The 24,310-nt window shown below is 37.1% G+C and overlaps 2 protein-coding genes across 5 annotated transcripts in view; both read right to left on the reverse strand.

The window, feature by feature from the left end:
* Positions 1-24,310, reverse strand: part of LOC115209839 (putative homeodomain transcription factor 2) — an 89,015-nt gene that overhangs the window by 50,063 nt on the left and 14,642 nt on the right. The window lies entirely within an intron of this gene.
* LOC115209541 (craniofacial development protein 2-like) lies at positions 16,676-23,778 on the reverse strand. Its single transcript, XM_029777974.1, has 4 exons — positions 23,762-23,778; positions 22,688-23,579; positions 20,031-20,104; positions 16,676-16,841 (listed from the first exon to the last, which is right to left on the reverse strand). Exons 1-4 carry the CDS (start codon positions 23,776-23,778, stop codon positions 16,676-16,678), a joined length of 1,149 nt encoding a protein of 382 aa, XP_029633834.1.

Consider the following 24,310-nt stretch of genomic DNA (forward strand, 5'->3'; position numbering starts at 1 on the left):
TAGTAAGAGAATTGGCTCATTCCTAGGACTCAAACATCGTATTTATTTATTTATTTATGATCTGACTGGCCTGGTGCAGCCTTCGGGCTCCCCAGACCCCAGTTGAACCGTCCAACCCATGCTAGCATGGAAAGCGGACGTTAAATGATGATGATGATGATGTGCTGTAAATGACCATGTATGTTACTTATTACACCAGAGAAGTCCTACCATCATCTTTTGCCATTAAGCTGGCTATATAATGATTGTACAGTGATCCCTCGACTATCGCAGGTGTTATGTTTCAAAAACCCCTGCTACAGGTGAAAATCTGTAAAGTAGAAGCAGTACTGTACTGTATATTTTTTAAAAATTATTTTTATAATTTGTATATATTTATTTTATTATAAATGCAAGACACCACCACAGAGGAATCGATGTAAGCTTAAATAATAAGCTGCAATAAGTGAACCGCAATATGGCAAGGGATTACTGTAAAGCCTAATTTGGCAGGGTTTCTTTGGTATAATCAGAAACTGTTGCTTGAAATGCATTAGAAATGAGGTGTCAAAGTCATGGGACAAACTTTCATCTTTTTCACTCCTAGATTGGTGTTCATAAATGTCATCGTGTGTAAGCGCAGGCATAGGTATATGATTAAGAAGTTCACTTTCCAACCAAATGGCTTTGGTATATGGAAACTGAAAGAAGCTCATTAAATGCATGTATGTGTGGCGTGTTAGCTCTTTGGTTATTTATATTTCAGAAAGAATGGGCATGCATTACTTATAATCAGATCTTATGAATTGTTTATAAAGCACATTTTAGTAACTCAATTTGCATTGTCTTTATATATGTCATGCAAGCAGTGCCCTTTATTTCCAATCTTCCATGGAAACATGTCTGCTCATGGGGAAATATTACCTCATTTGGAAACAGGTGAGGATTGGTGACAGGAAGGACATCTAGTCATAGAAGATTCAACAAAATTCCATCTGGTTCATGTGAGCATGGAAAGGTGGTGTGTGTGCGTGTACACACACACATATATAATAATCATTACCATCCTCATTTAACTGACTTACTGTACTATCGTGGGCTGAACGGACTGACACAGTCCAAGTCCTTATTGGTAACTAGAAACTTTAATGTCACTACAAATACAACCACAATTACGGTCTCTTTATACGCAAACACACATCCTCAACATAACAAAGAGTAAATCACAAAGACTAGCCTTCTACTTGAGAGCCTGAAAATATTTTAGCCTCTAGCAAAGTTCTCATGAGATTCGCAAATGGAGTACTGCACCTATATCTGAGATGGTTGCCCCACACCTCACACACTGCATGCAAAGAAAGGTCACTTGACTGATTAGCATGAAATCACTCACCAACACATTCCCGTCTCTAATTCACAGTTATGCTGCTCCTGTGCCTTTTCTATCCTTGAAGCTAGCTGTTTTCATGCCATATACATTTAGACATTCCCAACTTATTTATCAACACTCCTCTTATCTTTTATCATTTATACTGCAGCCTCTTTTCTAGGCACCACAACAATCATATTTCTCAGCCCTTCCTTCCCAGAAATGTTAACCTGTTAACCTCTGCATGTTTCCTTGTAGTTAGTTTACAACTGTTCAAGGGAGCATCAATTTCACCAGTCTAAAAGAACCTGTGAAAGCCATGGGTACAGACCCTTCTTCCAGAGCTTATCTATTAAATAAAATCCGTTCTGTCTGTCTGTGTGTGTGTCTTCTAGGATCTCGGGCATCCTCCATCCGATTGCACTCAAATTTGATATGTAGATACCAACGGTATCAGGGCGTGTATAAGTCTTGAAAAAATTACAAAAATCAATTCCAGGTGAGAATGCGATCGATAAAGCTGTGGGAACGTGCATTTCTACGCGCAAGTACATTAGTCGAAATCCGTCTTTTGCTGGTGTCTCAAATTAAGGTGAAATCAGTGTTTCTCAAAGGGGAGGCCTATGAGATGGTCAGACAAGTTGTTTTGAGAAAATTTGGTTTAAATGTTTGATAATTCAGCACCATCCATTGGACGGGTGGGGGAGGGGGCGTTTAACTCATGTATATGTATATATATATACTCTTTTATTTGTTTCAGTCGTTTGACTGTGGCCATGCTGGAGCATCACCTTTTAGTTGAAGAAATTGACTCCAGGACTTATTCTTTGTAAACCTAGTACTTATTCTATCAGTCTCTTCTACCAAACTGCTAAATTACGGGGACGTAAACACACTAGCATCGGTTATCAAGCTATGGTGGGGAGACAAACACAGATACAAAAACACACACATGGATATATATATATATATATATATATATATATATATATATATATATATATATATAAGAGAAGCAATGACAAGCAAGCTACGTACGTCTATTTACACAAAGTTACATTTAATCGAAGAGAAAACTGTAAAGGAGTGTGGATATTAAGAATACATAGTCCAACTTACAAAAAAAATGATACTCCAAATAAAATAGGTAAAGTTTTCAGAAGTCCTACAGCTGTTTCAGGGAGCTTGACGGTCCTGATATATGATATTAGGGTCCCTTACTGGATGACATCCTTCTTTCTTCAGGGTAAAAATTTTGTATTAAAAATTTTTAATTTGCAGTGATGGCATGATGGAGGTTAAAGATTGAATGATTTTATAGAGAGCTACATCTATTAGGTAGTTGGAGGTGTTTAGATAGAGAGTAGCAGAAGGACGGAGGAAATATATTTCAAGATCATAATGAGGCTATTGATAGGAGTAAAGTGGTTTAGGTAATATATAAGTAGTTAAAATTTAAATTAGTGAAAAAAAAACGATGGTTATTACTGAATTAAATTGTTTGATGGCAGAAAAGGGTTGTGAAGGGTGGTTAATATTGTTCATGGAAGGAGAAATTGGGTTGGTATTTTTCAAAGTAGTGGAATTTTGATAAGTGTTGTTCGAGGAGGGCGAGAAGTTCAGGAAACAGTAGGGGTGGCTGGATTGCAAACAATAGGAATAAATTTGAGAGTTTTTGGTGAGTTTTAGGAAGCTAAGAGGAGGGTTAAAAAGTAGTTCACTATAATATTTGTAATAAATCTGAGATGTGTGTTATATACATTTTTATTTGTGTAGGTATCTAAGGTGTTTGCATGTATGTATGTAAGCACGTGTCTGTAACTTATGTGTACATATATATATATATATATATATAAATATATGTATGTGCATATATATATATATATATCATCATTTAACGTCCGCTTTCCATGCTAGCACGAGTTGAACTGAGGACTGGCGAGCCAGATGGCTGCACCAGGCTCCAATCTGATCTGGCAGAGTTTCTACAGCTGGATGCCCTTCCTAACGCCAACCACTCCGAGAGTGTATTGGGTGCTATTACATGCCACCGGCATGAGTGCCAGTCAGGTGATACTGGCAACAGCCATGCTCAAGTGCTGTTTTTTTACATACCACGTGCACAGGAGCCAGTCCAGCGGCACTGACAACGACCTCACTCGAATGTTTTCACGTGTCACTGGCACAAGTGCCAGTAAGGCAAATCTGGTATCGATCATGTTTGAATGGTGCTCTTTACGTGCCTCCTGCACGGAAGCCAGTTAGCTACTCTGGCAGCGATCATGCTTGGATGGTGCTCTTAGCACTCCACTGGCACGGGTACCAGTCATCGAATTTGCAAATTTGATTTGATTTTGATTTCACTTGCCTTAACAGGTTTTTGCAAGCAGACTTTAGTGTCCAATGAAGGAAAGATATGCATAAGTGGGCTGGTTACACCCCTGTCATAGGCCACAGGTTATGGTCACACATGACTTGCTGGGTCTTCTCCAAAGGTCTCGATCACTAGTCATTGCCTCAGTGAGACCTAATGTTCGAAGGTCATGCTTCACCACCTCATCCCAGGTCTTCCTGGGTTTACCTCTTCCATATATATATATATATATATATGGGTGCTTTTTACGTGCCACCACCACAGGGGCCAGAGTAGGCTGGCATCGACCATGATCAGTTGATGCTTTTTACGTGCCACCGGCATAGAAGCCAGTCAAGGCGGCGCTGACATCAGCCATGTTACGATGGTGCTTTTTACGTGCCACCAGCACAGGTATCACAACTACAATTTCCATTTGATTTTCATTTTGATGTTGATGTACTTGACTCAATAGGTCTCCTAAGCACAGCAGGTCGCCCTATGATCCAAGGTACTTTTGAATGGGCCGGGGCTGGTTATGCAAAACTGGTGTAAGATACAGCCGTGAACTCACTTTATTTGCTAGGTCTTCACAGTCACAACATATCTCCAGAAGTCTCAGTCTTTCATCATTGCCTCTGTGAGGCCTAACAATCAAAGGTCATGCTTCACCACCCTCATCCCATGTCTTCCTGGGTCTACCTCCACCCTGGATTCCTTCAACTGTTTGGGAGTGGCACTTCTTCACACAGCTCTCCTCATCCATCCGTAGTACATGACCATACCAGTGCAAACGTCTCTCTTGCATGCCAGATACAATGCTTCTTATGTTCAACGTTTCTCTCAGGGCACTTACACTCTGCTATGTGTGCACACTGACGTCATACACACACACACATATATATATAAAATGTAGTTATGGAGTAAACATGGTCAGAAAATTTATTAATTTAATTGGCCAATATTAAAATGTATCTTACCAACTATATAAAAAAACTGAATCTATTGATTTTTGCCTCCATGAGTCTACTTAAATAGCAATTATCAGTCATATACAACAATATCATTCACATCTGATTCACCATTTGAGAAAACCTGCATCAAGACAAAAAAGATATTGCTACCTCATCAGATGAGCTGCAGGAATAGCAGTTAAATCTCCAAGAAGCCATGCCCAATCATTTTAAAGGAGAAGATGTGCATCCACGATAATGTAGTTTTAAAAAATATGTTGATTTCTCAAATGCCTATAATTATAGGTCTGCTTAATCAAAACTGACCAGAAGCTAAAATAACAACCTGTACGACATTCCTTTCACCAGAACTAACACATACCAGACATTATATATACTCCTTCCAAAACTCTTTCTTTTGAAATTTCTTCCCAGCTTCCCGCTTACATCAAACTTTATTTCTCTATCACTATCATCATCAACTTGAACTATACATGAGATGTTGAAAATGGATGTATCACATATCTTCTTCCATCATCAGTGTCCAAAATTTATCAACAGTTATTGTTCCATGGTTCTCTTCAGTGTTTTAACCATGGTTTTGGCAGATGCCCTTGATTCAACCTTTAGGTGAAGATTTAGCTAACAAGCAACTCTAGGCATTATAAACAGTACAGTTGTCTTCTAGCTGTCTGCGTGGTCAACCAACTTTGCAAGTCATTCAGAACATCTGAGAGTGGTGGCTGTCCAGAGATTCAGCTATAGATACAGCAACAATCCATGTATCACATAAAATGTTTTCATCAAACTCCATATAAGTCAAATCCAACTTCATTCAACCATTCAATTGTTTGAGCTAAAAGTGAGGCTCTGGCATTATGATCAATATGTACTCTTTTTCCACAAAGTATTTAAGAAACAAACATTCTACACATCTGCCCACCTTTCTCAGACAAACATACTAACACACATGCTGACACATATAGACTCATACACATATTTATAAATATATCCAATGTAAACGCACACATACAAACACATTATACACATGAACATGCATACAGTAATGCAGAAAATACATTTGTGGTACAAAGAGATGAGCAGTTATGTGGAATCATTCCCAAATTGTTCCAAAGAGCATGCGGGGAAAATAACTAAAATATCTGCATCAAAACAAACATGAATGTTATATAGCAATACTTTCTTGCAAATTGTACACTCATCCACCTCTTGAGTTATTTAATATATTTTTCAGAACCATTCTTCCAGAAGAAAATAAAAGAAAATATCCCAGGTCATAAATTTTGAACATTTTTAAGGTGTTAGATAGTGTTATTAGTTTTGGTCTCAGAGACACTTATTAAGTAAGTCTATGTTCAATATATTGATCAGAATTACTCTGAAGCAGAGGTGGTCAACTGCAAGTCTCCTAGTGAACCAAATCTATAACCCAAATTTAATTACTGAAACCAAAACTGAATGTAGCTTTCATTATTATTATTATTATTTCACACTCACTAAAGTTAGACCTAATCACCCTTTGAATAAATAAATCTCACCATGAAAATTCACACAATTGAGTAGAATATATACAAATATACTGATGAGTACATTCTGTTTAGTAAATGACAAACATTTCAGACTTGACACACTTGTAACACTACAAAGTGCATTGATCAATTGTTTTTGTACTATAAAATAAATGGAAACAATGTGTGGGTGTGAGTGTATGTATGTTAATATTTATACATACACACACACACATGTATATATATGTGAATGAATAATAACTTTGAATTGATATTCTCAATGTCACACTCATCATATTCATCTAAGAAAAACTATTTGTATTTTTGTTTGTTGTAGTACTTAAGTTCAATAAATTATAGTACATATATTTTTACTTTTCCATGGACTTATATTTAGTTATCTTGTACTAGACATAAGCCAAAGTCTGTGCAATGTTTGCTTCATTTACAAACTGAAATACTAGAGATCATAGGTCAGAAGTTTATATGCACAAACCTGTAGAATTCTTTACTACAGAAGCTGAAGAGGAGGCAATAAGAATTGATTACATCAACATCGAAGAAAAAGATGTAATGCTAGCAATAGATGATATAAACGCAAACTCAGCTGCTGGCCCTGATGGATTCTCAACAATCCTCCTTAAGTAAACGAGTCCTTGCAAAACCATTGCAGCTACTTTTTGAGAGCTTCCTCACGAACGGTAAGCTTCTGGAAAACAAAGGAGGGAATAATAGGCCCTATCCATAAAGGAGGAAGCAGATGCAAAAAACTATAGGCCTATCTCTCTGACCTTACACATCAGCAAAGTCATAAAATGAATAGTCTGAAGGAAATTAATTGCATTCCTTGAGGAGAATGACTAACTGACTGACACTAAGCATAGTTTTTGACCAGGTACAAATGCCTGGCACAGCTCTTGCAGCATTACAACTGAGTGCTAATGCAGTTGCTCAACAACTCAAATGTGGTTGTGATATACTTCGACTTTGCAAAAGCCTTTGACAAAGTCAACCATGGTATGATTTGTCACAAGCTCCAAAATCTTGGCATATCTGGAAAATTTGGAGAATGGCGACATGACTTTCTAAAAGATAGAAGTCAGGTAGCGGTGGCCAATGGGGCCACCTCCAAGAAAACACAAATAATGAGTGGTATTCCACAGGGCCCTGTCCTGCAGCCTCTGTTACTCATTGTGGTCCTCATGTTCAATACAATCTAAGTGAATAACTTTCAATATTCATAGTACAATTATGGTAGTTTTTTTCAACCTAGTTGATAAATATTTCTGCTAGTATACTGCCGTTATCATTTAATGTCTCTTTGATCCCCTTGCATTGTAACTTGGGTAAGTGTCTCTGTCAACTAATTTAACATGTGTGTGTGTGTGTGTGTGTGTAAACATGAAGGGTATCTGGCTGTGAAATAATGCCTCAATAATATATTTATGTAATCTATATTAGATGGAAAAATTAAAGTAAAACAAAAAGAGAAAAAAACGAAATATATATCATTATCACCATCATCTTTTTACTTCCACTTTTCACATTGGCATGGGTTAGATCAGGATTAGTTTTTTTTTTTTTTTTTTTACTGGGAGCTGCAAGTCTTACAGAGGAGTCAGAGGACTGTGTTTTGCTTATAAGTTTCTGCTTCCTATCAATAAACACAATACAGAATGTATTGGGTTCATTTTATCATGGCCCCAGTAACAGTGGTTATAATGTCCTTGGCAAGAAAGGAACTAAAGGCAAAAATCCTGCCTCAAAATAAGACTCCTGTCCAACACACGCTAGCATGGAAAAATAGATGTTACACACACACACATTATTATATATTAGCCACATATAAACAAACCAAACCAAACCTATCTGCAATAATATCATGCATTACATGTTAAAATTGGGTATTTTTTACTATCTTGTGTCATAATCTGGAAAAAAAAATTAGGTTAATTAAATTTGTTCATTTATTAACCATTTTGTGACCATATTTTTAATGGAATATACCATTTAAATTTTCATATTTGGTATGTAGGATTCTTGCTGTGAATTTATGCATAGAAACAAATTTTGTTGTTTTGGGAGAGTCACACTGCCAATAATAATAATAATACATGCACCAGTTCAATTCAATTTCTTTACTGTTAATCAATTGGTTAAATATCTAACCAACTAATCGATTGTTTGTTTAATATGCAATTCTTGGAGTGAGAGAGGAAGTCACTAAGTCACACTGAAAGGGGCAATGAAAGAACTTTGACTAACAAATGACCAATTGATGGTTTAACTAGAACATTAAACAAATGACTGATTACTTAGTTGGTTACATATTTAACCAACTGACTAATAAGCCTTTCTACTATAGGCACAAGGCAGGGGGTTTAGGGAGAAGGGACCAGTCGATTACTTCGACCCCAGTACTTGACTGGTACTTAATTTATAAACCCTGAAAGGATGAAAGGCAAAGTCGACCTTGGCAGAATTTGAACTCAGAATGTAGTGGCAGACAAAATACCGCTAAGCATTTTGTCTGGTTTGTTAACGATTCTTATTTCTTTATTGCCCACAAAGGGCTAAACATAGAGGGGACAAAAAAGGACAGACAAACGGATTAAGTCGATGACATCGACCCCAGTGCGTAACTGATACTTAATTTATCGACCCTGAAAGGATGAAAGGCAAGGTCGACCTCAGCGGAATTTGAACTCAGAACGTAATGGCAGACGAAATACTGGTAAGCATTTTGCCCGGCGCACTAACGATTCTGCCAGCTTGCCACCTTAACCAATTGACTAATAATAAAGAGGTGCATGTGTTACTATTATTGGCATAATGACTCAAGACACAACAAAATACCACTTAAGTGTTTTAATTAATTTTAAGAATAATCAAACATTTGGAGGAATTTAATAAAATAACTAACTTATAAAATAGTTATTTCAATTATTCTAGCAAATGGTTCTTTCATAAAATTTTGATATGGTTATGAACACTCTAAAATTGTGGGGGTTTTTTTTTTGTATCATAAAACCAGAGGTTGTTTGAGGCTGGCTGGTATCAGGAGGTTAATCACAGCAAAGTGGATAGTACAAAAACAAAAGCTACTGTTCATAGAAAGAAAAGTTACTGTTTATAGAAAAGCTAATATCATATTTCAAGTTATTGGCTCTGAGTTTTACTTAATAACCCTTAGGAGAAATAAGGTTTCTAATATTAATAATTATTATTCTAATACTGGGTTTTGATCTACAATGGAAAAACAAAAAAGAACATGTAATTAAATGAAAAGAAATATTTAGTCTTTTAACCTTGTAATATATTTAGCTAAGTAGCAAATTTATCTGGAAAAGATAAACCAATATTTTTCCACATCCCACACATCAAGAAATAAAATGGCTAGAAGGATAAGACTACAATAGATTATTTAGCTTCCAGATGTCATGATTCAGGAATGGTAGAAATGTGAGAGAGAAGGCATGTGAGGTAGTGGGGAAAGGAGAAAGAGAAAACTAGTAAGAGAAGGGATATGATTAGAAGAAAAAGGAAGGGGAGAGAGAGAGGGGGTGATATAAGACAAGCTGAGTGTAAGAGAGATGGAAGATGAAAATATGTAAGAGAAGGGACGATAAGAATACTGTGAGGGAGAGAGAGTAATAGCAAAGAGCACAAAAGTATTAAAGAGCAACTGATAGGAAATACAAGACAGGGAAATGCATGGAAGAAAAGAGTTGAATAAAGAAAGAGTGAGAGACAGAAAGATAGATAGGTGAGGGAGAAGAAGAGCAGAGAGAAAGAGAAAACCAAAAGATATTGAAAGAGATAAGGGTAAATCAAAATGTGTGTAAAACCACCAAGAAAAGCAAGATGTAGGAAGAGGTATTAAAAGTGTTTAATAAAAGCAGTGCCTGTCTCAATGTGACAAGAATAGTTTCATATAAACAAGTTATCCTTTTGATAGCAACATACCTGAGATAGATTCTGGTTCAGATTTAAAATAAACCTTCACAATAATTTTATATAAAACCTTTTGTTAAACTATATTCCACAAACCAGTTTATGATAATGAAAAGGTTAATGTTTTGTTTTGTTTTTTAAAATCTTTCCAAATTCTTGATTATTTTCAAAATTAATTGACACATTATCAGGAAATCATTATAGTTTTGCTCAGTAATGAATTATTAAAATGAAGGACAAATACATTATCCACTTAACCATGTTTTCACTTGGAGAAACATCCGGAAACACCTACACATATCCCAAATTTCAAGTAACTGACCTAGTCTGCATACAAATTCTACGAAATATTGTACTAGACACTGAATGAAAGAGATAACCCTAGCTATTTAGTCTTGCTCTGAAAATGTACAAGGTTAGGGAAAACTTTCACAACTACATGATCAGCAATCTCATGTTTTTATGAACTCTAGAACAGTTTTCATGGCAAAATTGAGTATGTTTACAAACACACAAAATAGGTTATTCTCTGTATTATATAGTGTGATGAACAATTAAATGCAGTCTCTTTTGGTCAAAGTAACACCAAATAGTAACATTTTTATAAGAGTCTTGGAATCAGAGTTCAGTTTTTTAATTCCATACTCTCACTGACATTGGCTTTGAACTAAAACAATCTTCATAATGACAATTTAGTATAGTTACACATAACAGACATCTTATACTGTTTTGGTATGATAATATATAATAAAACTTGGTGCCCTCTTGTTTAAAAAAAAACATTACATTATACAATTGAATGTTTATAAAACATTTGCAATCCACTCAGATACACCAGCATTTCCCAACCAGGATTCCAAATGTATATCTCTAAATAGACATACATCTACAACACCATCCTAAAAACACAATCACAGGAAGTATAAAAAGAGCAATTGTCACACTGACCACTTTACCTCCTTCATTGTGATCATCCTTTATGCAGTTGCTCATTTGCTAAAAACAGCAGCTAAATCTCTCAAACTGTACCCAGCCATCTTTAAAAAAAAAAAGAAGATACACTGGACAATATAGTATAGATACACAAAAAGACAAGATGGTCACAACTGGAACACTTCAGATTGAAAGTCTTTGATCAAGGCTAATCTAGTGGCAAACAACAAGCAAAAATAGACTGGACAGTAGGGGAATACGTGTAATACTGCACTCCCTACAGCTATTGCATTATAACATTATATATATATATATATATTTCTTAAAGACTCCGCCGGTTACGACGACGAGGGTCCCAGCTGATACGATCAACGGAACAGCTTGCTCGTGAAATTAACGTGCAAATGGCTGAGCATTCCACAGACACGTGTACCCTTAACGTAGTTCTCGGGGATAATCAGCGTGACACAGAGAGTGACAAGGCTGACCCTTTGAAATACAAGTACAACTCATTTTTGCCAGCTGAGTGGACTGGAGCAACGTGAAATAAAGTGTCTTGCTCAAGGACACAACGCGTCGCCGGGAATCGAACTCACAACCTTACGATCATGAGCCGAATGCCCTAACCACTAAGCCACGCGCCCTCACATATATATATATATATATATATATAGGCTGTGTGGTAAGTAGCTTGCTTACCAACTACATGGTTCTGGGTTCAGTCCCACTGTGTGGCACCTTAGGCAAGCATCTTCTACTATAGTCTTGGGGTCTAGACCTATTCTGTGATAGCTATAGAATCATCATCATGGCTGACTGCTGACAGTGACATTTCAAGACTAAACAGAGAAGATAGAAATAAGTATATTGAAATAGAAGAAAAGGAAAACAAAATCAAAACTAAGAATAAGGACAAAAACTCGAAACAAAAAAAAAAAGCAGAGATATGAAACTGATACAGAAACTATTTAGAATGCCAGTTTTCATAAAACTAATTAATCACAATCACACCAGTCATCTATTTGTTAAATTTCTTATAGAAAATTGTAACTATACACTACTCTGGCTGTCACGCACATGCATGCATGTGTGTCATTATTTAACATCAATGCTCCATGCTGGTATGGGTTAGATGGTCTGACAGAATCTGATGTGTCCAACAAATGCATTGTGCGCCACAGTTTGCTTTGGCATGGTTTCTGAGGCTGGACACTTCTTTACAGTATGCATTGAGTGCTATTTTTGTGCTACTAGCATGAAGCTCATATACTTTGTTGGCTGTGCCATGCCAAAGTGCATGTACACAGTGCAAGTATGTTGAGAAAAATTGGGCATAAAAAGGAATTAGATAAAGTATGCAAGAGAGAATACTGTACTAATATAGTCATGTGATACCTATGGATGAAGAAAGCTCCATAAAGGAGAGTCAATCACTTAACATATGTGAAGCTTATGGAAGGCTGTTCTCACGATGATGAGCTCCACAGAGATGACAAGACTGAGATGATTGGAATTCACTGTGCTCCAGAGGACTGTCCATCATGACAAAATTGAGGTCTTAAAAGCATCAAATTTATAAACTCACTGAGCCTACCCCTTTGCCCAATGTATCCCTGTCAAGCTTTCTGAACATTTTACTTTCCTAACTAGAAAATTATTAAACTACTATAATCATATGAAAGCAGAACTACACATGTTTCATCCCCTTATGTGTGACCAGTGACCCCTCTCTCTGAAACCACTTCCTTTAAACATCCATACCTAATCCCTTTAGCATATCATTCTGTACCATTATTTAGCTTTCCCTATTCCCTTAACTAAATCAAGATCACGACTGTCATATCTCATCTTTAATACTTTCTTGTATCCGCTATCATTCTTAAAACCCTTGCATATCAGCATCAATGCCCCTCTCCCAACTTTGTCCACCACTCACTGTATCCACCCCTATGTAACTCTATCCTCCATCTCTGTCACTGTACATCTCTCCTTTCACCATTCTACTCCATGCATTTCTTATCTATCTACAGGTTTATTATACTGCTGCTCTCTACCACTTCTATACTTTCACTTACCACTTCCTCATTCTTGAGCCACTCTTACTTCTTTCATATACTCCTCCCCCAAATTTATATTTACCATTGACCACACCTATGCCCTTATAATATCATTCACTACATTCACTCCACCCACTCTTCCCCATCCCCGTCCATATCCTTTCTTATACACAACTTCCACCTTCTTGTATCTTGAGACAATACCCTGAGATCTCATCACTGTCTTTATCTCTTTCCAGCTATTCCCACTCACCCTTATATAATGCAGAATAATCGTGTATCTTCTCTACATCAAGACACTTATTTCTGTCCCTATATTGAACTTTCACCTCTCAACACCTGGCTTAAAACTACCTCCCTCTCTACAACACCCCCACTCTATTGAAGGTGGTGGTGGTGGGGGGGGGGACTTCTAGGTCTTGCTGGTTACTTGCTTACCTCACAAGTGCTATGCAGAAAGCATCCAAAGCACTCTGTAAAGCAGTTGATGTTAGGAAGGGCATTCAGCTGCAGAAACTATGTCAAAGCAGATATTGAAGCTCAATGCAGTCCTCTGGCTCATCAGATCCTAACTATTCAACTCAAGCCAGCCTGAAAGACAGATGTTAAATGATGGTGATATTTAGAGTGTATGTGTGTGTGTGTGTGTGTGTACGTGTGTGTGCACGTGTGCGTGCATGCATGTTTGGATGACTTCCATGAAAATTCAGAACAAAGCATCCTCCTCAAAGGCACAATGCAATTACCACACCCAGATCAAGAAATTAATCTTGTAACTCCTAATACCCTACCCTAGTCATAAATCCTCAAATTTGCTACAAATAGCAAATTTCACATTCTCTTCTGGTGATCTTTCATTGTCTCCTCATATCTACAACTTTATCAAAACCACCTCTCAAAGATAGGGCTTCCTCTTCAGAGGCAAAAATGTCAAGTGCAACCCACATTAATTACTGTTCGCATATCTAAACAACTCAAAAAAATAAAAGGTCATCTGGCTAATTGGCAAATTTTACTCACCAATACACAGCAACTACTTGACCACTAACACACTTTCTCTTTTTATTATCATTTTCATCTGTAACTATAATGGCTTCAGTTACTCTGGACTAGCATAACACCATCGCCCCCAAAATACACCCACTTCTCCACTGTGTAGCCACCAAACCAAATACTAAACAAATTTTCCCAATTCTTTCTACACAGAACATTAGCCTTCTCAAATTCCCTTCCTGCCCATATCTTCCTGACAAGTGTCAATTTACCTAATTCAAGTTGAACACCATTGACATCAACCTCTGCTGGACAATCTGCACAGGTCATGAACACTGTTTCTCTTCCTCCTACACAATTAGAACACAGCTAACTATAAACTCTCACCAGGCATCACTTCTTCAAGGCAAAATGTTAAATAAAACCAAAGAAAAAAAATGTATTTTTACAGTATAAAGAGATAATCTTCTATGTCTATAAAAGGACCAACTGATTTAATGTTTAATAATTTGTATATGATCAGAATAGAAAAAAAAAATTAGTAAACAATGCAGAAAAACGACAATTGTTATACATGATGGCAAGCCCTTTACTTACCTTCACTTCTCTTCTCTATTCTAAAAATTGTTATCTTTTTAACTTGTCACAAGTTCAATTTCCATGCAGATGGAGATAGACAGTCCACTGAAATGACTCTTAGATTATTATTGTTCTTATCCTTATTTTATTATTTTAGCACCCAAGAAGGATCAAAGTCAAGACTGATCTGATGGAATGTCTTTTAAATAGTAAGCTATTTTCTTTCTATAAGAATTGTCTAGCTTCATAAAATGTTTAATTTAGCTTAATTTATTTACATCAGATATTACTATGCTAATGATTCCAAATAGCAATGAAATGAGATTGTACATGGCTACCAAAGACAGGGGATTTTAAGACCTGATAGAGTTTAGGAAAAAGAAATATTAAATGTGTATACTCTGTGCATCTTCTTTACTCTGATTTAAAATTTAAACTTCCAATCCAGTCTAACTTAATTAATCTAGAGGGGTTTGTCTTCCCTATGCTAGCTAACTACCAGGAGCAGAGACAAAAAATTACACAATACAATGTAATATATTCCAGTTCCTGACTACTTCAAAGCTTCAGATTTCATATCATGAGAAAATATATCTGATCACACCTTTTACAAATTCGTGACTAGGTGTATTCACAGGAGGAGACAGGCAATAAAAACAAACACAGACCTTGAAAGAATCAGCTGACAAATTGCTCATTTGTATGAATCATTGGATTAGACCAGAAAGTGTGTTATTTTTTTTTGGCTTATTTTAACTTGACTTATCTGACATGTTTAATAGTTGTCACTAAACTATGAAACCTAAGTAGTTGTATATTATTCAACCACATAGACTTTTTTTTTTAGTTAGCAAAATGTCTCAAGCAAATAAAATCAAACATCTAGTTCAGTAACAATATAATTTCTAAAGCAGAAAAAAAAAATCAAATTGCTCAACTGTGTGTTTCTCAGTAGGACAATTTGGTTTTGTCAAGTATGAGATTAAAATTTGAATGAGGGATGGACTATAATCAATCAAATTAATTCTGAAATGGCATTAATTTAATCCAGTGAAAAAACAGGAATGGTAACAACAGGGCCAGACATGCATGGCTGCAATCTCACTTTAGTTTCCAGGTCTTCTCAATCACAGCATTATCTCCAAAGGCCCTGGTCTCCTGACATAGCCTCTGTGAAGCCCAATGATCGAAGGTCATGCTCCACTACCTCATCCCATGTCTTCCTGGGCCTACCTCTTCCACAGGTTCCTTCTAGTGTTAGGAAGTGGCACCTCCTCACACAGCTGTCCTCATTCATATGTAACACATGACCATACCAGCACAGACGCCTCTCTTGCACACAACATTTGATATTTCTTATGCCCAACTTTTCTCTCAGGGCACTTACATTCTGTCGTGTATGCACACTGACATAACACATCCAGCAGATCTTCCTAGCTTCCGGAATCCTTTCTACTATAGACACAAGGCCTGAAATTTAGGGGAGGGTACTAGTTGATTATATCAACCCCAGTATTTCACTGGTACTTAATTTATTGAGCCCGAAAGGGATAAACGGCAAAGTTGGCCCTGGTAGCATTTGAACCCAGGACATACAGATGGACAAAATGCCACTAAGCATTTTTCCTCAGTGTGCTAATGATTCTGCCAGGTCACCGCCCTAATAATAATAGTATAGGTAATACTTATAGCTAAGAGTTCATATTCAGGTTTTAGTTGTTTATAACACAGTCATAGATAGGGCACATATAATAAACCTAGATAATAAACTTTAGAGAATTTAATCCAGTTGTGTTTCTACTGTAGCACTTATTACACACACTCACAAAATTCACATTCACTCTATCTAGTCAAATGGAAATTATTATTACTGCAATTCAACCAAAACTTTAGAAAACGCTTTTTTCAACAAAAAAAAGTTTCTAAAGGATATCTCAAATTTCTCATTTTTTTTAAATCCTAAGACAAGCCTAATCTTACAGTATTAATGGGAGGACTGTGGCAACAGCACAGAAGAAATGATGTTTGACCAACAGATTGTGTCTCAAATGCTGAAAAGCTTTTTCTGTAGGATAGGCTTCCTCGAGAGAATGGTTTGTATTGATAACAATCTGGAAGCTATCAAACTTGCTACCAATACAACTACGAAAGTAAACAAAAATTCATTCCTCAAATTTGCAATTTGAAATTATATTAATTCTACTTTATCCTCTTTTTTAAAATTTGAATGGTAATCATATTTTTATTCATTTATTTAAAATCTCAAGAGAAATTAAGATCTTAAATTTATATATTATGCTGGGAAGTAAGAAGAGAGTATCATCATCATCATCATCATTTTACTGTCCATTTTTTGATTCTGCAATTGGTTAGATGGAGTTTTTTGAGGCAGATACTCTATGGCCACATGTCCCTCCTATTGCCAATCCTCACCTGTTTCCAAGTAAAGTAATACTTTCTGATAGCCAGAATTGTTTTTGCAGAATATTGGAAATGAATAACACCGATTGTACAACAATGACACTCATTTCCAATTATCACAATGTCAAGACAAGGAAAAACAAATACATACAAGGTGTTTGGACTAAATTTGATGATTTTTTTTTATGTCTCCTTTTTGCCAGGAGCAGTCAACAGCATTGGAGAGCAGAAAAATTAAAGTTGTGGTTGAGAAAAAATTAACTGACATGGAAGGGTGGAAGCTATCTGAATATTGAAAAAGAGCTACCTCTAACATAATGATTCATGTTGTGCATCAAAATGATGACATCATAACTGCTGTTCAATGCTCTGTGAACACTGTAAAAGCTGTAAGATGTTGAATAGACTGCTGCAACTGAGACTATGAAGGAAGGAAGCCAGTAGCCATTCTGGCTACATCTGCATGCTGGAATTTATCCTCAGATCTTTGAGTAGGACCTTAGGCTCAATTCAGATGTCTATGTGAAGCTGCCTGAGACTGATCAATCCCTGACTGGAAAGGATTGCTGCTTGAATCCTGCCATATGTGTGGTGGCAGGATTGCAGCTCCTTGACATATCTCCAGAAAATGTCATAAGTAGTTGTCCAAAAATTTCCATAACTTCATCAGCTTCAGTTTCTGGCTATCTAATTCCTCTGATTGCCTACCCATGGGATTACTATGTGTGGTGTAAGACTGAGAAAGAAACCAACTGCTCTGCCTGCAACACCAAGGTCAAGCTGACCCAGATCAAGGAGGTGTTCGAAAATCTTCCCAGGGACACAGTGAGGAATGCAATGCATCAGATTCTGGAGCTATCATGAGGTTGTGGTGGAAGGCGAGTGTGGTTACTTTAAGCAAACTGTTATCTCCCAGTCACACTCTAGTTAATATTTTTTTGATTTTTTAAAAATACTTCTATTTAGGAAGACAACTTTTCTCACACTAATGTCACCACAGGCAACACCCAACTCAACAAGAATGATCATTAAAATTCATAACCTTAGTTATAATTGCATAAAAATAAACTGAGCAGAAATGACACATGGAAATATGTTTTTCATTTCAACACATGACATGGCAAAATAAATAAAATCCATGATGATAATGATAAGAAATATATAATGGGTCATGCCATAAATAATGCAGTTTTTTATATGCTTTTATTTTTCAAAATTAAGATAAAGTTCTTTTTTAATCTTTTTTATACTTTCCTTCATTTTCTACAATGCTCTTACATCTATCTAGTAGACTTGCAAGGCCCCTCTTCCAAAATTCAATTATCTGTGATGAAAAATACTTCTCCAGTACTGTTCTAACCTTGTCTACAGAATTCATATTTTTTCTGTCCAAATGATTTTGAAAAAATAACTTTTAAAATTGAACTGCACTCTTCAAAGCTTGCACTAAGAATAAAGACAAGATGAAATTACAATCTGCTTTTATAGTAAGTTGATGCAGGTAGTTTATACTGTCCTCCTCCAACTTTTAGTTCAAGCAATTGAAAAAACTGCATTATTTATGGGATGATCCAATGATATATAACTAATGTTTTTAATTCATAACTTTGTAGCAATAAAGTGTACCAATAATTGTTAATATAAAATAAAAAGATTTTTTTTCGAAAATAGTTTCTTCAAAGATGATAGGGTTACATAACAAGAATACATTTGATCATAGAAGAACTTGATCAGAGCTGGTTTAGAAATAAAACAGTAGACATGTTTGTTTATATTTCTAAACTGAATCCAAGCCGATGGCAATCAACTTCAGATTGTTAATTTTAATCATTAATCTTAGTTCACATAAAAGTCTTATGTAGTTCCATTTCACATTTACTGAAGTCTTGAAAAATGGCATCAATTAGCATTACTATCAACATGACATACGGCGGTGCATCAGCATGGCCGCAGCTCTGAGCTGAAACTAGAAAAAAAAAAAAATACATATTGTTTTTATGTCTAGTTTGCCATGGTTGCATGGATCAGACAGAGGAGGCAGATTTTCTATGGCTGGACAGCCTTCCTGTTGCCAACTTTTACCTGTTTCCAAGGAAGGGAATATTTCCCTATGGATGACATGTTTTTTGCAGAATAATAGAAATGAATGACATTGCTTGTATGACAATGACACTCATTTACAAGTATCAAGTCAAAACAAGAAGACACAAATACACACGCACATACATGCACAACTGGTTCAGTTTCTGTTTACTAAACCCACTCACAACATTTTGGCTGCCAAAACCCTCAGTCAAACCGTCCAACCCATGCCAGCATGGAAAGCAGACATTAAACTTTGACGACGATGATGATGATAGGTACAAGAAGGAGGGAGTTAGTTGATTAAATCATCCCAGTACTTAACACTAACATTTTGAGAAAGTGCTACACAGTGGGACTAAGCCTGAAGCCATGTAATTTGGAAGCAAACTTCTTAACCACGCAGCCACATACAGACATTTTTACATACATCACACAGTTACACACACACCAAAACAGTTCTATGTAGACAAACAAGGAGATCAAGAAAGCATTTAAAAATAATTGAAAGAAAATTAATTGAACAAATATATTTGGGTTCTTTTTCTAAATGGAAAGCTATCTTGCATATTTTATATACATATATATCTAACATATACATACTTACTTATGCGTGTAGGTATGTATGGATATATATATATAAACGTATACATATATCATCATCATCGTTTAACGTCCGTTTTCCATGCTAGCATGGGTTGGACGAAAGTCGGATGAAGAATTGCATAAATACATACAGACAAATCAAAAAGTCTGAAGCTGATGAGATGACAGTTCACAATAATCTAAAGGGGAAGTCCTCAAATCCAAAATACAAATGAATCTTACGACCGTTTCCAGGAATGTGCAAAGAAGTGTGTGGGTAAATCCTTTTCAGCTTCAGTAATGCACATTTCCTTCATCTGAGAATATACACGGATTCAGAATTTTAAATAAAATCATAAAATTATTCATGATACTGTAAGAATATGTTTAAGCTGACATAAGTATTTTTCTACTTTAAAATTTTTCTCAATATAGGCACAGGAGTAGCTGTGTGGTAAGTAGCTTGCTTACCAACCATACGGTTCTGGGTTCAGTCCTATTATGTGGCACCTTGGGCAAGTGTCTTCTACTATAGCCGCAGGCCAACTTAAGCCTTGTGAGTGGATTTGGTAGATGGAAACTGAAAGTAGCCTGTCATATATATGTATATATATATATATATATAATATATATATATATATATATGTATGTGGTGTGTGTGTGTGTATATATGTTTGTGTGTCTGGGAATGTCCCTCAACATTTCTTGACAACTGATGCTGGTGCGTTTACGTCCCCCATAACTTAGCAGTTCAGCAAAAGAAACTGATAGAATAAGTACTAGGCTTACAAAGAATAAGTCCTGGGGTCGATTTGCTCGACTAAAGGTCGTGGTTCCAGCAAGGCCACAGTCAAATGACTGAAACAAGTAAAAGAGAGTATAATAATTATTTAATCTATCATCATCATCATTGTTCGACCGTGGTCGAGACAATGGAATTTACCATGTTGCGCCAGACTTCACGGTCCATCATAGCATTACGGAGGTCCTGTTGCTGGATGCCTGTATCCCTGGAGATTACATCAGGGTAGGAGAGTGTGCGCCCTCTGGTGTTGCGAGTAGATGGCTTCCAGAGGAGAAGAGTAGAAATTACTTCTTTTTCAGCTCTACAACAATGTCCAGCAAACTGGACTCTCCTACCCTTCACAAGAGATGACACAGGTGGTAATTTCCCATATATTTGCATTTTAGTTGGATGGCGCCTCCACGAGAGATTTTGAGCTCTCATAAGGAGGCGAGTGTAGGTTCCATCCAACCGCCTCTCAAGCTTCTTTGATAACGTCCAGGTTTCTGAGCCATATAGTAGGATTGGTTCGACTGTGGCTTTGAATATTTCAAGTTTGAAGTCTCTACTTAGATTTGATGACCAGATCTTATGCATGTCATTACAGGCTGACCAGGCCAAATCCTTTCTAGTTAGAAAGTCTTTTCCAGATGATGATATGTATGACCCAAGATATTTATAATCAGAAACCATATTTAAAGGTGCACTGTTGAGAGTGTGGATGATGCAATCACTGTTGGACAGGCACTTGTTTATGTATTCAGTTTTGGTCTCATTAAGGTAAAGACCTACACAATTTGAGGCTTGTTCAAGAGATTGTAAAAGAGACTGGGCATTGGAGAGAGAATCACTGATAAGAGCGATGTCGTCAGCAAAGTCAGTGTCTGTCAAGTACTCAGCTGGGTGTCTGGAACTTCTTCTGGTTTTATTTCAAAGTCCTTGCCAGAGATGGTATCAACTGACATACGTAGCACATAATCAACAACAATGATGAAAAGAAATGGGGCGAGTGTGTCTCCCTGCAGTATTCCGGCCTCGATCGAGAAAGATGATGTTCTCCATCAGGGGTTAAGATGGTTGAAGACGTATCTGTGTAGAGGACCTTGATGGCAGAAATAATTTTGTCTGGTATCCCATAGAGCTTAAGGATTTCAAACATCTTGCACCTATCTACAGAATCGAACGCTTTAGAAAAGTCTACAAATACCATTGCAAGATCGCGATTAAATGCTTTTGATTCTTCAATAAGTCTGCGCAGGCATAGTATCTGGCTCAGCGTTGAGCGCCCATGTCTGAATCCATTTTGGTTCTTTCGGAGCAAAGGTTCAACAAAAAGGACAAGACGATTTAGGATCAGTTTGTTGTACAGTTTTGCAGCAATTGACATTAGAGATATGCCCCTGTAGTTGGTGACGAGGGACAAATCGCCTTTTTTGGGTATTGGAATGATTTGAGACTGGTGCCAAATCTTTGGAGCGACAAAGGTGGAAAGTGTGTGGTTGCAGAGGTTAAGCAAAAGTGTGTGAAATCTATCATCCTTCCAAATCACAGCCGGAATGTTGTCGGGACCAAATGCTTTCGAGGCTTTTAGTTGCTTGGTGGCTGCTGTTAGTTCAAATATGGTAAAAGGGGAGGTGTTGATGTCCAGCGTGTCTGATATAGGCACACTTGGGAGAGTGGGGTTATCAGGGATTTTGGCATTCTTCCCAAGGAGGTTTTTAAAATGGGTTGACCAATTTTCTAAACGCTTCTTAGCTGATCCCCCTTTAATTCTAATTGATGACCCAGAATTTTTGCCTGATAGGTCTTTGATGGATTTCCAGGCGAGATGGTGTTTTTTACTAATGTGCTCTTTCGATAGTTTACTAATTTTGCCATTGATAAATTCGACCTCGGCGTTCAAGTAAGCCTCATCAAGATTCTTCCTGGCAGCTATGAGTTGGATCTTCAGTGACTGGGATGGAGAACGGTGGTAAGCTAGTGATATAGACTTTAGATGGTTTCTGGCTTCGATGACATTTGGGGAATTAGAAGGTTTGCTCTGGCCCCTACTCTTCCTTTTGGGAAGAGTAGCCAGTGCAACTTCCTCTGTTGATTTGATGAGGCTGCTGTATACTTCCTCAATGTTCTCAGCATCTATTTCAGAAGTAGACAGAGATTGAAATTTGTTATAGACCTCAATAGTAAATTGTTTGGACATATCGGGGTTAGATAAGACTTCCTCCCAGTCGATCATTTTGATCGGGTGAGGCTTAGTTTTTTTGGATGAGCGAAGACTAAGCTTAACGGTAGCTGATACAATTCTGTGGTCAGAGCCGACAGAACTAAAGGAAGAGTAGGATCTCAAGTCCTTAACACTATTGCGCCATTTCTTTCGAAAGATGAGGTAGTCAATTTGTGCCCTATCACCAAGTGGGGACTCAAATGTCCAAAGTTGACCTTTTGGTTTCATAAAAGAATTGTTGGAGGTGTAGAGATTAAATTCCTCCAAGAAGTCTTTGAGCATTTCTCCGTTCCGATTGGTTTTAGAGTTGAAAGTAAACTTGGTCTCATCAGATCCTAGTCTAGCATTCAGATCACCAGCTATAACCAGAAAATTATGGAGAGGTACTTGCTCAATGGTTGAACGAAGGGTTGTATAGAAATTTTCAATTTCGTCTGCCACAGACGAATTATGTGGGCTATACACACATACCAATGTTGTTTTTGGGTTTCCATCTATCTCAAGCACCATAATTCTAGGTGAGATTGACTCTATACTCAAGAGAGTATCACTAGCCTTTGATGAAAGTAGAAATCCGATACCTCCAACTGTTGAATTAACAGTATTCTTTGATGCTGAGGAGGTTACAAGTTGATAAGAACCGACTTGATGGTATTTGAGGATGTTGTCAGGGTGGTAAAATCGGTGTTCTTGGACAGCTATTATATCAATGCCATGTGATTCTGCATTTGCACCAAGTTCTTCTAGACGGCCAAGAGAGCCGAGGGTGCGGGCATTGAGGGTGCTGAGTATCGTATGATTTTTACAGCTGATGAGGTGTTTGTTTGGTGTTGTTTGGTTGGGGGCTGACTCTTCTCCATCAGGTGATACCCGTCTGTTAAGATTGAGGGCATCACCGTCAATAGATGCCCTTGGAGGTGCAACATGATCAGAGACAGGACCCGGCACAGCAGGGGCTGGACCTACATCCGCAGGTATACCATTAGGTCTGGTTCCCTGGGGAAGAGGAACCCTGGTGCAGTTAATTGTAAATTCCATAGTCTTTTCAAATGGCTAATAATGTGTGCGCGCGCCACTACTACACACATTGGAAAGCATTGTACAACCAAGTACTAAAGAAGATCTTTCCTCCTCCATGAAACAAAGCTGTTCCCGCTGGACGTCAACCCAGTACTTCTAAGCTACACACTTTAGTTGTACACTATGAACATTTGTCCAATGACCTGGAATCCAGGAATTTATGAAAATTTTATACTTGTATATAATTACAACAGCTTAAACATATTCTTATTTCTTTATTGCTCACAAGGGGCTAAACACAGAGGGGACGAACAAGGACAGACAAAGGGATTAAGTTGATTATATCGACCCCAGTGCGTAACTGGTACTTAATTTATTGACCCTGAAAGGATGAAAGGCAAAGTTGACCTCGGCAGAATTTGAACTCAGTGTAGCGGCAGACGAAATACCGCTAAGCATTTTGCCCGGCGTGCTAACATTTCTGCCAACTCGACG

This window comes from Octopus sinensis, linkage group LG3 (assembly GCF_006345805.1).
Source record: "Octopus sinensis linkage group LG3, ASM634580v1, whole genome shotgun sequence".
In the NCBI taxonomy this organism is placed as follows: domain Eukaryota; kingdom Metazoa; phylum Mollusca; class Cephalopoda; order Octopoda; family Octopodidae; genus Octopus; species Octopus sinensis.

Bases quoted from the DNA above. Each gene is read 5' to 3' on its own strand.
- LOC115209541 (XM_029777974.1), bottom strand. The intron at 20,105-22,687 runs GTATACAGCAGC...GTATATTCTCAG, and splicing joins ATGCTGAGAACATTGAGGAA to ATGAAGGAAATGTGCATTAC. The intron at 16,842-20,030 runs GTAAGATTCATT...TTACTTTCGTAG, and splicing joins GCACATTCCTGGAAACGGTC to TTGTATTGGTAGCAAGTTTG.